This window comes from Oncorhynchus tshawytscha, linkage group LG16 (genome assembly GCF_018296145.1).
Source record: "Oncorhynchus tshawytscha isolate Ot180627B linkage group LG16, Otsh_v2.0, whole genome shotgun sequence".
NCBI classification, from domain to species: domain Eukaryota; kingdom Metazoa; phylum Chordata; class Actinopteri; order Salmoniformes; family Salmonidae; genus Oncorhynchus; species Oncorhynchus tshawytscha.
Genome location: NC_056444.1, coordinates 56,521,360 through 56,536,469, shown reverse-complemented (window position 1 = coordinate 56,536,469; position 15,110 = coordinate 56,521,360). Strand labels below are relative to the sequence as shown.

Sequence of the window (15,110 nt, the reverse complement as noted above, 5' to 3'; positions counted from 1 at the left end):
ATAACTCAAAATAAGTAAACTGAAAGAGAAATGTACTCTGCTGTAGTTGATTCTTAATTCAAAACAACACAGAAAATACTAAAATTGCACAGGAGTGGGTTAAAAACGACATTGAAAAGTGTAGAAAGGCAATTTGAGTTAAATTTAAGCAACTCTCTTAGAGTTGAATATTTACTCCATTTAGTGTCGTTTTAACTCCAAAATATCAACACCATGACCAGAGTAGTTTTAACACAAAATGAGGGTGGGACCATATAAAACCTAAAATAGTGTGACATTTGACTTCATAGGAGGTGATTTAACTCTTGCGATTTTACTGCACATTTAAAAAAAAAAATCTCAACTCTCAATTTTGAGCGTTCTACCACAGTTTTACAACCAGTCATTTGTAAGGCTTTGAGATACGGAGCACAGGAAGCACGAGACTGCCATTGGCAGTGATTTCATAGGCCTATATAGTCATCATCGGGTAATGGCAAAGTTTTTTTAGGACATTCAATTTAGTGTCAAATAAATCAATTACACTGCTAACTAGCAGTATATTATATTTAGGGATTTAGCTAGAGAGTTTTGCGTTTTCACTTCGTCAGATGGTGAATTAGCCCGTTTGTGTTATTAGTACACACAAAAATATGTAAACAAATTAATCTGTATTGAACTGAAGGATTTTGGAGCCATATTTTGATTATAGCAACAACAGCCTGATTGTCAATCCAAAATGTATGACAATCACTGGTTTAGGTTACAAATATCTTGAATTATCCATTTCTGCTGCATATTATATGAAACAACTTATTTATTGAACCATACTATCTCAGTAGCACTGTGAATGAAGATGATTGCACATTTGTTCTATTGCGTGACGCCATGGCAAAATGTTGGTGTGGCCAAATCATGGGCTGGTGTCACCAAATTAAAATGTTAGTCTGGCGCCCTACCCTTACCTTAAGTTTCCGTTCTGCCGGTTGAATATACACCTCCTACTATTTTAGACTGTTGGGACACAGCATGTGCTTTGGCAACACTTCGTGCTCCTGTCCCCATTCTCCACAGAGAAACTCGATACTGACAAGACCAGTCACTTTGCTGCAGCACGGGGTCTGATATGCACTGGAAGGAGCCAGTCGCCATGGCCTACCACTGGCCCCTTTCCCTATTCAATTTCTAGTTTCTACTATCTTGGAAAAACCATAGTTGGGATCAATTTCCTACAAATCCAAGTCAGGTTAATCCAGCAGATACGTTCAAATTAAACCAACAAACTGAAAGATTTCCACTGAAAAACGGCACATGCTTTGCTGCACTATAGTGTCTGTTTTGTCTGTATATAGATGTATGCAGCGTGCGCACGGATCCTCGCCAGGTCCCCAGGGACACTGGCAGCTCTGGCAGCTCAGTCTCCTGAAATCTCTTTGTGCCCATCACTCACACAGTGGGCTCCAGTTACAGCAGACTTCCCATTCTGCACTAAGAGGGTGGGGTGGTGCTCCATCAAATGGAATGATAATGTATTTGGTTGCATTTGAAGCAGTGAGTCGTATTCAACCCCCTCCTCATACAGGATGTGTCGATCACTGTCTCTGCTTAGACCTGTAGTTAAGGTGTCCCGGTGTTGTCTCTAGATCCCGTGAGATATTTAGATGTGACAATGCATCTCCCCGTCCCCAGACTCCCTACCCTTCTCTCTTCCAACACTATCCTTATCTCTCTGCCTGTGTTCTCATCCTCTCTCGTAACCATTTGTTTACCATCTCTCTCGCTCTCTCTTTGTTTCTCTCGCTCTGTTTCTCTCAATCTCACTCTGTTTCATCCTCTCGCTCTCTCGCCCTGTGACAGTGTTGCAGCGACCTCTAGGAGCCCCAGGACAAACATGCTGAAACTCCAGGAGAGTTAGTGGAACAACAAACACTCAGTATTGCTTCTGACTAGGGCCGTCTGTGTGAGAGCCCAGCAGTTCCCTATACTGTACACACCCTATCACACCACCCCCCAGTCCCCTCTTTCTCAGCAGACCTCACCTTCTGACCTCAAGTAATTTCTGTTGCACCCATAGCTTTAACATTATCCACACATGTTACTCTGGCATATATCTACTTCAACATTAACCATTACTCTGTCCCATATCTTCCTCAACATCCTTATGTCTTACCCTGTCCTATATCTTCCTCAACATGATCCATATGTCTTACCCTGTCCTAGATCTTCCTCAACATTATCCATGTGTCTTACCCTGTCCTAGATCTTCCTCAACATTATCCACGTGTCTTACAATGTCCTAGATCTTCCTCAACATTATCCACGTGTCTTACTCTGTCCTATATCTTTCTCAACATTATCTATATTTCTTACCCTGTCCTAAATCTTCCTCAACATTAACCACCATCTCACTGACTATTTCAGTCTGACCTTTATCCTCTGTATTTGCTAGGCTACATCTCCCTATAATCTCACTATCTCATCTAGACCCTTTATCTTCACCATAGCCAACACATCACACTCTCTGACCTATATATCCAGTGCTCATACTCACGTTAAACGCTCTCCATCCCCAACAGCACTCTCACAGATTGCACTATGAGCTAATATCTCCAGCACGGTTATGTCACCTTCCGGCCTATATCCTCTAGTGATCTGCACACATAACCTCTATCTCTCTCATTCTCTTTTTCTATGCATTTCTGAAACCCCAGATTTTGGCTCATGTCATGCTTATTCAGCGTAAGCCTGTGCGATTTTACTAAAGCAGCGTGCTTACTAATAATAGCCACAATGATTATATAAAAAATGCCTGCCTCCTTAAGGCAAAGTAAACCGTCTAATTTCAAATCCCCCAAATCGTCTAAGAACAAGGAAGTAGGAAGTCAAATTTGACAACCTCCTTTCCACCGTATGCCGCCTTCCAATGAGATGAATTTAGCGCTGGGCAGCAGCAAAGCCCCAGCTGTGCCCAATAAGCTTGTTAATCATCCAACGCCATCAAACGAGTGGGCGGACGCGGGAGCGAATCGCATTAGCTCCGTTCACGTCGCAACCACTCAGTGCATTATTGTCAATGCCATCGCATCGAGCTATGACAAATTCAGCCCATTCAGTGAGAAAGGCACTATCTCTCGCCGTGGTAACGGCTCTCCGTTGGTTTATGGCCATATACAGCTGGCAGGGCTTACTATAGTAACTGGTAAAGAGTCGTCATTGTGGAGCGATGTTCTCAGTCTTCAGCCGTCTACATCTCTCTTCTGGGGGACCCATGGTAGCACCACTGGGAGTACTAGACAAAGACGTGGTCTTGTGAGTGAGAGGCCTGGTGGTTTTTATACAGGGATATCTGTCTCTCTCTGTGTGTGTGTGTGTGTGTGTGGCATCTGCCTGCAACTGTTCTGTGTTTTGGTTTATGGTTTGACCTCTTTGAAAAAATAGTGCAGCAGGATGCCATGGGCATAAATTAATTATTCATGTATTTGTCAGGTAATGACTCTTTGCATTAGCTTGCTGTATTTTCCTCTGCCATATTCTGACCATGGGCTATGAGAGATTGAAAAGTAGGAGAGAGGATGGAGAGGGTGAGGAGCAAATGAAGAGATCCTTTTGAAGAAAGGGATATTGAGAGAAGGGTATGGATAGAGAGAGAAAAGGGGATAGAGAGGGGGGAAAGGGATAGAGAGTAAAAAGGGGATAGAGAGGGGGGAAAGGGATAGAGAGTAAGGGATAGAGAGGGATAGAGAAAGGGAGAGAGAGGAGGACTCTCTTCTCCGCTCCCCAGTGGTATTAATTAGGAGCTCCAGATGAGTGGAGGAGCCCTGAGGGGGAACACAGTTCATGTCAGGCCAGGTGTACTGGAGCTTTACTGTATGGTATAGGTAGAGGAGCTACAGTCAGACAGACTGATAGAGGCTCTTATCTCCATGGATTTCCACTATACAATTACTTAGGGCTGCTAGCCATGGAATTACTTTTGTTTAAGACTGCTAAATCACAAATGTCTCCATTGCATAATTAACCACCTAATACAGTTCTGGATAGTTTTTTCCAGACCCAGATTAAGCCGAGTCTTAGACTTAAATGCCGTTTTAAATGAAGGCATACTCTGCATCCGGCAAACTGGCCATTCAACTTTTCTTGAACTGTAAAACAATAGAGCATGGTGAATTAATAGATAATGCAGGTACTGACTGTATCTTCTTCTTACTTCCAGGTGCCTGGGAGGGTGTGGTTGTCTGGTAGTTTGCGCAAGAGTATAATATTTAATCTTACTCATGCAGACCAAGTGAAATGCTACTGGTCCTCTACTTTTTATGTATTGAAAAATGTATTATTTACTATGCTGTTATGATTGTGTTAATGAAAACATGTCTATCTCCCCTCTTCTCTCTCTTTTCTCCCAGAACTCAATACGGCATAATCTGTCCCTGAACAAGTGTTTTCTCAAAGTGCCTCGCTCTAAAGACGACCCTGGGAAAGTAAGTATTTCCTGACCATTATAGTCTGAATACATATTTAACACGAGAACCGCTTGGCCTTGAGGGACCCCCCTTCAAGCTAAAGAGCAGTCATTCTGACAGTGTAATTAATACATTCCATACATATATGCTACACAAAAATGATTGTTTGGTTGGGTTGATGAAGGTAACATTTAGAATATGAAAAATATATTTCAAATAACAATAGAATTTTCATTAGTTTATGTAAAAAAAACAAGAATAATTCAAGTGTTGAATTTTATTTGTGGAGTGCCTTTGTTACAACTATGAAACAGAAAGCATATGTGTAGGAATGCGGGTATAGCTTATTTTTATAAAGACAAAATAAATAAAAACTAACCACCTAGACACACTGTCAAATGATGAAAACCCCAGTAGCCTAAAAATCAAGCGCCGAGTGTGCTTGTTAAACAGTGAAAATCAGCACACAATCAATAATGGTGGCATAATGAACATACAATAAGTGTGAATATGACAGTACTCAAAAATAGTCCATTACTGTCAGCTCGTGCGTACATGGTGTGCATCTTCACGTAATGGCATCAGATGGAGCATGTCCATGTCACATAATGAAAGCTGGTGAGTACGTCGCTGATGTTGTTTTTTGCTTTGGGTCTGCTCTCTCAGTGATAGGATTTTGTGCTGATAATCGGCCGCAGCATTGTCACTGGCTTGTTCTATCTAAACAGTGCCATGCCTTCCTCGCCCCCATCTCACCGTTTCATTTGGTGGTGACGCTGGCACCTGCACAGTGCGCACCATTCTGACTTTGTTGCCCTAAGGTCTCGGGGCTGTACAGTGCCTTCAGAAAGTATTTTTACCTCATTTGCACACACTGTATATAGATGTTTCTATTGTGTTATTGACTGTGCGTTTGTTTATTCCATGTATTACTATGTGTTGTTTCTGTCACACTGCTTTTACTTTATCTTGGCCAGGTTGCAGCTGTATATGAGAACTTGTTCTCAACTGGCCTACCTGGTTAAATAAAGGTGAAATAAATGTAAAAAAACATTCATACCCCTTGACTTATTCCACATTTTGTTTCTTTACAGTCCGAATTCAAAATTGATTAAAATGAAAAAAATTGCTCACCCATCTACACATAATGACAAAGTGAAAACAGGTTTTTAGAATTTTGGCATATTTATTGAAAATTACAAAGAAATATCAAATTTACATAAGTATTCACACCCCTTTCCTATGACACTACAAATTGAGCTCAGGTGCATCCAATTTCCTTTGATTTTCCTTGAGATGTCACGACAAATTCATTGGAGTCCACTTGTGTCCAATTGTTTGGACATGATTTAGAAAGATACACCTTTCCATATAAGGTCCCACAGTGCATGTCAGAGCAGAAACTATACCATGAAGTCCAAGGAACTGTTCATAGGTCATATATCTGGGGAAGAGTTTAAAACAATTTCTACTATGTAGAAAGTTTCCAAGAGCACAGTGGTCTCCATCATTGGGACATTTAAAAAATATGTAACTACCCAGACTCTGCCTAGAGCTGGCAGTCCGACCAAACTGAGCAAATGGGCAAGAAAGACCTTGGTCAGGGAGGTGACCTAGACCCCAATGACCACTGATAGAACTACAGAGTTCCTTGGCTGAGATGGGAGAACCTGCCAGAAGGACAACAGTCTCTACAGCACTTCATCAATCTGGGCTTTATGGGAGAGCGGCCAGACGGAAGGCACTCCTGAGAAAAAAAATCACATGACAGCACGCCTGGAGTTGACAAAAAGTCACGTGAAAAACTCAGAGCATAAGGCAAAAGATTGTGTGGTCTGATGAGAAAAATATAACTCCTTGGTCTGAATGCAAAGTGTTATGTCTGTAGAAAACCAGGCTCATCACCCACCTAACACATCCCTACTGTGAAGCATGTGGCAGCATCATGCTATGGGGATGCTTTACAGCGGCAGGGACTGGGAGACTGGTAAGTATAGAGGGAACAGTGAATGGAGACAAATTCAGGAAAATCTTGATGAGAACCTATTTCAGAGTGCAAACGAGCTTAGACTGGTGCAGAGATTTACTTTCCAACAGAACAATGACTCCAAGCATACAGCCAAAGTAATGCTGGAAAGCTTTAAAACAAGAATGTGAAACTCCATGAGTGGCCTAGACAAAGCCCAGACTTGAAACCCATTGAAAATCTGTGGAAAGACTTGAATATTGCTGTTCACTGCCTCTCCCCATCTAACTTTACAGAGCTTGAGAAAATATGCAAGAAAGAATGGGAGAACATTTTCAAATCCAGATGTGCAAAGCTGACACAGTACAGACATGCCCAAGAAGACTCAAAGCTGTAATCGCTGTCAAAGGTGCTTCTACAAAGTATTGACTCAGGGGTGTGAATACATTTGCAAACATTTCTAAAAATGTGGTTTCACTTTGTCATTATGGGATATTTAACAGTGGTGTAAAGTACTTAAGTAAAACTACTTTAAAGTACTACTTAAGTAGTTATTTGGGGTATCTGTACTTTACTATTCATGTTTTTGACAGCTTTTACTTCAGCCTCACTTCAGCCTTTAGAAAATACTTTTTTTTACTTTTTTAACAATTAGTATTTTTTTACTGGGTTATCAAGAAGATATACCTGTTTACTTGAGTCATTTTCCCCTGGCTATTAAATTAAAAAAATAAAACGGTATCTTTACTTTTACTCAAGTATGGGTACTTTTTCCACCACTGGTATTTAATCCATTTTGAATTCAGGCTGTAACACAACAAAATGTGGAATAAGTCAAGGGGTATGAATACTTTCTGAAGGCACTGTAGATTCAGGCTGAGGCTCAGAATCAGAAGAATAATCATCATAGATGTCATGATTAATTTCTTTCCGACCATTTGAATTGTTTTCATTCAGATTTTGTAGCATCACTAACACAGTATGTGCATCCAATCATCTTGATCTTCTTGCCATTGTAAATTACGCACGTTCTCACTGTTGTACTCCGAGATGGGCAGAGTAGACAGATAGGACTGCTTGGATTCGGTCGACTGATATAGGGTTTACCATTTTGAGATTATAATTAGAATAGATCAATACAATATAATGGGTCACCCTGTTCTTCATTCACAATTGGTGATTACCCAATTATGCATCGTTCACCTCCCCTCGCTCATCAACTCACCCACTTTCCCCCTTTTTCCCCCTCTTTCTCCCCCATCATACTTTCCTTAATTTATTTCATCTGTTATATGTGTGAAATTAGTTTTGGTATAGTTTAGGTTCAGTTGAGGCAATTATCGGGGTGATTATCAAATGTGCACGGCACCTTTGGGGTGATTATCAACTGGGCATGGCACCGGGGCAACCGTGGAAAACCATTCAAAAAATGACATGCCCTCCTAAAACTCATTAAAACACTGTCAAGGACAGAGTGGGGCATGACTTAAAAATGTGCAGAGTAATATTATTTATTTTTTAAATTCATGAGCTGTCCAAATGGCAGTTTTTCATGGTTGCAATTTTAACTTTGAATAGCCACCTGTTTTGGTATGAGAAAGCAGAGTCTGTGTTTCAGTGTGTTTCATATCAAATTGCCTACCAATGAGGTTGAAAATTATTGATTAGACTTAATGTAAAAACAAACAATTGATGAAACCCTTTTTTACATGAACATAATTTTGTAATATTATTAAGTGTACTGTATCTGTGTCGAGTGAATGTAATAATATTGCAAAAAAAAAATCTACCTCCGATTTAGCCCCAAATCCCATGTGGTCAATTGCTGATTTATTAATTATGCCTAAAGTCTTGGTCATCTGGTTGGTTGAAGGTGGTGCAATTGCTGACACATTTTGCATAATGCCCCTCATTAAACATATACGCAAAAATTGTTTCAATGAATGCATGGCCAGACTGAATCAGTGAAGTGTAACAATGGTGAAACAAAAATGATATGTTCAATTGGATTCCAGGCTACCCTTCTTTTTCGGTTTTACCAATATTGTTTTGACCAAGGAGTGTTGAGCTCCGCCATAGGGATATGAACTGTTTGAAAAACGAATCAACTTAATAATTCAACTGGAATCCTCGGCCGAGGCCTGTAGTTTGACACAGAGGTTTTCACCTGATTTAGCTCTACTTGGACCTGGCCAGAGCCTAAACTCGGGGGGGTAACCACTGTGTAAAACAAGGTTAGCAATACATCTCTCTTGTTACTGTGATTGGCCACCTTAGAGACATTAATATAGCTAAATCATGTATGTATTCACATTATCAACTTGTTTTGGGTTATGAGACTGAGAGCGGATAATCCATGTGTGTGTTCCTATTAGGGCTGTCAGAGTTAATCAGTTAACTCAACTTTTTGTCATTTTAGTGCACCATTTTTTTTTTCTCAGAAAGTGTTCAAAACACACTGAAAACATCAAAAATACACTGCTCAAAAAAATTAAGGGAACACTAAAATAACACATCCTAGATCTGAATGAATGAAATATTCTTATTAAATACTTTTTTCTTTACATAGTTGAATGTGCTGACAACAAAATCACACAAAAATTATCAATGGAAATCAAATTTATCAACCCATGGATTGAGGTCTGGATTCACACTCAAAATTAAAGTGGAAAACCACACTACAGGCTGATCCAACTTTGATGTAATGTCCTTAAAACAAGTCAAAATGAGGCTCAGTAGTGTGTGTGGCCTCCACATGCCTGTATGACCTCTCTACAATGCCTTGGCATGCTCCTGATGGTCTCCTGAGGGATCTCCTCCCAGATCTGGACTAAAGCATCCGCCAACTCCTGGACAGTCTGTGGTGCAACGTAGGTAGGTGTAGGTGGCGTAGGTGGATGGAGCGAGACATGATGTCCCAGATGTGCTCAATTGGATTCAGGTCTGGGGAACGGGCGGGCTGACACACTCCAGCCACATGAGGTCTAGCATTGTCTTGCATTAGGAGGAACCCAGGGCCAACCGCACCAGCATATGGTCTCACAAGGGGTCTGAGGATCTCATCTCGGTACCTAATGGCAGTCAGGCTACCTCTGGCGAGCACATGGAGGGCTGTGCGGCCCCCAAAGAAATGCCACCCCCACACCATGACTGACCCACCGCCAAACCGGTCATGCTGGAGGATGTTGCAGGCAGCAGAACGTTCTCCACGGCGTCTCCAGACTCTGTCAGGTCTGTCACATGTGCTCAGTGTGAACCTGCTTTCATCTGTGAAGAGCACAGGGCGCCAGTGGCGAATTTGCCAATCTTTGTGTTCTCTGGCAAATGCCAAACGTCCTGCACGGTGTTGGGCTGTAAGCACAACCCCCACCTGTGGACGTCGGGCCTTCATACCACCCTCATGGAGTCTGTTTCTGACTGTTTCTGACCGTTTGAGCAGACACATGCACATTTGTGGCCTCCTGGAGGTCATTTTGCTGGGCTCTGGCAGTGCTCCTCCTTGCACAAAGGCGGAGGTAGTGGTCCTGCTGCTGGGTTGTTGCCCTCCTACGGCCTCCTCCACGTCTCCTAATGTACTGGCCTGTCTCCTGGTAGCGCCTCCATGCTCTGGACTACGCTGACAGACACAGCAAACCTTCTTGCCACAGCTCGCATTGATGTGCCATCCTGGATGAGCTGCACTACCTGAGCCACTTGTGTGGGTTGTAGACTCCGTCTCATGCTACCACTAGAGTGAAAGCACCGCCAGCATTCAAAAGTGACCAAAACATCAGCCAGGAAGCATAGGAACTGAGAAGTGGTCTGTGGTCGCCACCTGCAGAACCACTCCTTTATTGGGGGTGTCTTGCTAATTGCCTATAATTTCCACCTGTTGTCTATTCCATTTGCACAAGAGCATGTGAAATGTATTGTCAATCAGTGTTGCTTCCTAAGTGGACAGTTTGATTTCACAGAAGTGTGATTGACTTGGAGTTATATTGTGTTGTTTAAGTGTTCCCTTTATTTTTTTGAACAGTGTACATAATCAATACAGCTAAAAACAACGCAATGTCAAAATAAGATGTCATTGAAGTTAGAGTGCTTTATCAAGTTACCAGATTTTGCATAAGTGATAACTTATAAATGCCGCATGAGCTCAGTTCAACCCCATCAAAACCCAAAATGGAGGTTTTGTTTTCCTCTAAACTTTGTAAACCATGTAAATGTAAACAAACACTCTATAGCCTCAAAACATGGTTAAAACCATAATTTAGATTTTTTTTTTAATATACAGCATGGTCAGTCCCTGCATCCGTAGCTCTGTGTATGAATTTGAGAATGATTACATTTCTCCAGGCCCATCTCAGCTTTTTACCAAAACAGAGGCGGGTTGCCTGCTTTGTTATTGTTTCAATTAAGGACTAGCTTTAATTGTAAATCATGCCATTGTTTATGAGATGCTTTTTTCAATAAAGCTTTAATTGAAAATAATGCCATTGTTGATGAGATGCTTTTGTAATTAATTAGGCTATTTTCTCTTGAACCATATGGTTTATCCACTAGACTAGACTATTGTAGTGTAATATAGAAGATCACCATCAACTGGATGTCACAATTTTGTTTGGTGGAAATTATCTAACCATTATGTAGGTTGGCGGAAATCCACATCAACTGAGGATGAGGGGTCTCCATTATGTAGATGTGTAAAAATGATGTTGAATACTTTAATAATAAACTACATTCATCAATCTGACTCCATTACTATGTGAATGCGATAGGCCCATAATCGTATCCAGTGCGCATAGTTGCGAGCCTTGCATCACCCCTCGGAATACTATGAGATGCACATGACTAGGTTAACCGTTATGCAAGTATTAAGAGGCTAAGGAACAAGGAGATAATATCTTGCAATCATTGTCTTAGCATTCAATTATTGCGTTAACCTTAGCTCAGATATGCACAGAGAGACTGAGTATACAGTGCATTTGGAAACCATTCAGACCCCTTTCCACATTTTGTTACGTTACAGCCTTATTCTAAAATGGATAAGAAAATGTTTTATCAATCAAGACACAAATCTACATGACAAAGCAAAAACAGGTGTTGTATACATTTTTACAAATGTATAAAAAAATGGATTTAAGTGTTCAGACCTTTTACTCAGTACTTTGTTGAAGCACCTTTGGCAGCGATTCTTCTTGGGTATGACACTACAAGCTTGGCAAACCTGTATTTGGGGAGTTTTTCCCATTCTTCTCTGCAGATCCTCTCAAGATCTGTCAGGTTGGATGGGGAGTGTTGCCGCACAGCTATTTTCAGGTCTCTCCAGAGATGTTCGATCTGATTCAAGTCCGTGCTCTGGCTGGGCCACTCAAGGACATTGAGACATGTCCCAAAGCCACTCCTGCGTTGTCTTGGCTGTGTGCTTCGGGTTATTGACCTGTAGGAAGGTGAACTTTCGCCGCAGTCTGAAGTCCTGTTTCTCATGGTCAGAGTCCTTTGGGTGCCTTTTGGCAAACTCCAAGCGGGCTGTCATGTACCTTTCACTGAGGAGTGGCTGGTTGTCCTTCTGGAAGGTTCTCCCATCTCCCCAGAGGAACTCTGGAGCTCTGTCTCCCCCGATTACTCAGTTTGGCCGGGGCGGCCAGCTCTAGGAAGGGTCTTGGCGGTTCCAAACTTCTTCCATTTAAGAATGATGGAGGCCACTGTTCTTGGTGACCTTCAATGCTGCAGACATTTTTCGAATACTCTTCCCCAGATCTGTGCCTCGACACAATCCTGTCTCGGAGCTCTACTGACAATTCCTTCGACCTTATGGCTTGGTTTTTGCTCTGACATGCACTGTCAACTGTGGGAACTTATATAGACAGGTGTGTGCCTTTCAATGGAAACAGGATGCACCTGAGCTCAATTTCAAGTCACATAGCAAAGGGTCTGAATACGTATGTACAGTGCCTTGCGAAAGTATTCGGCCCCCTTGAACTTTGTGACCTTTTGCCACATTTCAGGCTTCAAACATAAAGATATAAAACTGTATTTTTTTGTGAAGAATCAACAACAAGTGGGACACAATCATGAAGTGGAACGACATTTATTGGATATTTCAAACTTTTTTAACAAATCAAAAACTGAAAAATTGGGCGTGCAAAATTATTCAGCCCCTTTACTTTCAGTGCAGCAAACTCTCTCCAGAAGTTCAGTGAGGATCTCTGAATGATCCAATGTTGACCTAAATGACTAATGATGATAAATACAATCCACCTGTGTGTAATCAAGTCTCCGTATAAATGCACCTGCACTGTGATAGTCTCAGAGGTCCGTTAAAAGCGCAGAGAGCATCATGAAGAACAAGGAACACACCAGGCAGGTCCGAGATACTGTTGTGAAGACGTTTAAAGCCGGATTTGGATACAAAAAAGATTTCCCAAGCTTTAAAGATCCCAAGGAGCACTGTGCAAGCGATAATATTGAAATGGAAGGAGTATCAGACCACTGCAAATCTACCAAGACCTGGCCGTCCCTCTAAACTTTCAGCTCATACAAGGAGAAGACTGATCAGAGATGCAGCCAAGAGGCCCATGATCACTCTGGATGAACTGCAGAGATCTACAGCTGAGGTGGGAGACTCTGTCCATAGGACAACAATCAGTCGTATATTGCACAAATCTGGCCTTTATGGAAGAGTGGCAAGAAGAAAGCCATTTCTTAAAGATATCCATAAAAAGTGTCGTTTAAAGTTTGCCACAAGCCACCTGGGAGACACACCAAACATGTGGAAGAAGGTGCTCTGGTCAGATGAAACCAAAATTGAACTTTTTGGCAACAATGCAAAACGTTATGTTTGGCGTAAAAGCAACACAGCTCATCACAATGAACACACCATCCTCACTGTCAAACATGGTGGTGGCAGCATCATGGTTTGGGCCTGCTTTTCTTCAGCAGGGACAGTGAAGATGGTTAAAATTGATGGGAAGATGGATGGAGCCAAATACAGGACCATTCTGGAAGAAAACCTGATGGAGTCTGCAAAAGACCTGAGACTGGGACGGAGATTTGTCTTCCAACAAGACAATGATCCAAAACATAAAGCAACATCTACAATGGAATGGTTCAAAAATAAACATATCCAGGTGTTAGAATGGCCAAGTCAAAGTCCAGACCTGAATCCAATTGAGAATCTGTGGAAAGAACTGAAAACTGCTGTTCACAAATGCTCTCCATCCAACCTCACTGAGCTCGAGCTGTTTTGCAAGGAGGAATGGGAAAAAATGTCAGTCTCTCGATGTGCAAAACTGATAGAGACATACCCCAAGCGACTTACAGCTGTAATCGCAGCAAAAGGTGGCGCTACAAAGTATTAACTTAAGGGGGCTGAATAATTTTGCACGCCCAATTTGTCAGTTTTTGATTTGTTAAAAAAGTTTGAAATATCCAATAAATGTCGTTCCACTTCATGATTGTGTCCCACTTGTTGTTGATTCTTCACAAAAAAATACAGTTTTATATCTTTATGTTTGAAGCCTGAAATGTGGCAAAAGGTCGCAAAGTTCAAGGGGGCTGAATACTTTCGCAAGGCACTGTAAATAAGGTATTTCTGTTTTTAACATTTTTATACATTTGCTATTATGTAAAAAAAAAACTGTTTGCTTTTCATTATGGGGTATAATGTGTAGATCGAGGGATTTAAAAAAATCTATTTTAGAATAAGGCTTTAACGTTACAAAATGTGGAAAAAGTGAAGGTGTCGTGTTACAGCCTGAATTCAAAATGGATTTTGAATTATAAAAAAAATAAAAATCCACTTCGACTTTATGGGATATTGTGTATAGGAGAGTGATACAAAATCTCAATTTAATCCATTTTGAATTCAGACTAAAACAAACAATGGAAAAGGTATGTGAATACTTTTTGAAGGCACTGTACAAGTGATTTTTTAAATTTCACCTTTATTTAACTAGGCAAGTCAATTAAGAACAAATTCTTATTTACAATGACAGCCTAACGGGGAACAGTGGGTTAACTGCCTTGTTCAGGGGCAGAACGAAACCTATCCTTTGGTGTGACTTTGATAGTGAATCTATTTAGTTTTCTAAGTGGAGATCTCGCAAAACAGTAATTTTCACGATAGCAGGTTGGTAATAGTCAGTGACAAATATCAAAGCTAAGCAGGGCTGGGCTTGGTAAAAACCCTGGATACGATACCAAAGGGTAGCTGTACGTAGATCACTGCTCCAGTAGGAGGTGCTGCCCAGCCTATTGTTTTTTTTCTGTGCTGGATATAACATTGAAGATCTGACGTTTTATAGGTACAAATTCAACATATCGAGTGCTTGGAATATAAGGTTCTATCAGCAAAAAGATTATTCTGAGATAATTGGCTTTAATGTTCTAAACCCTAATTGGTTTTAATGGTGTCATCTATTTTTATATTGTTTTTTTACTTAAGAACATGAATTGGGGTAGTTGGAGTAATATAAAGGTAGGAAACATTGACATTTGGTTACTGTAATCAGGTCCAACCTTTTTATGTGCGTAAAGTACATAAAAAATTTAACTAGAGGCCTTTTAACTAGAGGCCTGATGGAAAATTTGTCTGTAAATTTACCAAATATCGACTAACAAAATACACTAGACAAGGTGGGATCGTTTTTGTGTTGGTTAAATTCATTATGTGAGAGATGGCGGTGGAAATGCATTTATGCAAATATTGATATAATAACCATCAC

General features: G+C 40.9%; 1 protein-coding gene across 2 annotated transcripts in view; it reads left to right on the top strand.

Annotated features, from left to right (window-relative positions):
• The window catches only part of LOC112215974 (forkhead box protein J3), a 96,406-nt gene that overhangs the window by 53,227 nt on the left and 28,069 nt on the right, over window positions 1-15,110 (top strand). For both annotated transcript variants that reach the window (XM_024375503.2, XM_024375504.2), the window contains exon 4: window positions 4,383-4,457. In XM_024375503.2, coding sequence (XP_024231271.1) covers window positions 4,383-4,457 — 75 coding nt within the window. The remainder of the gene's footprint in view (window positions 1-4,382; window positions 4,458-15,110) is intronic.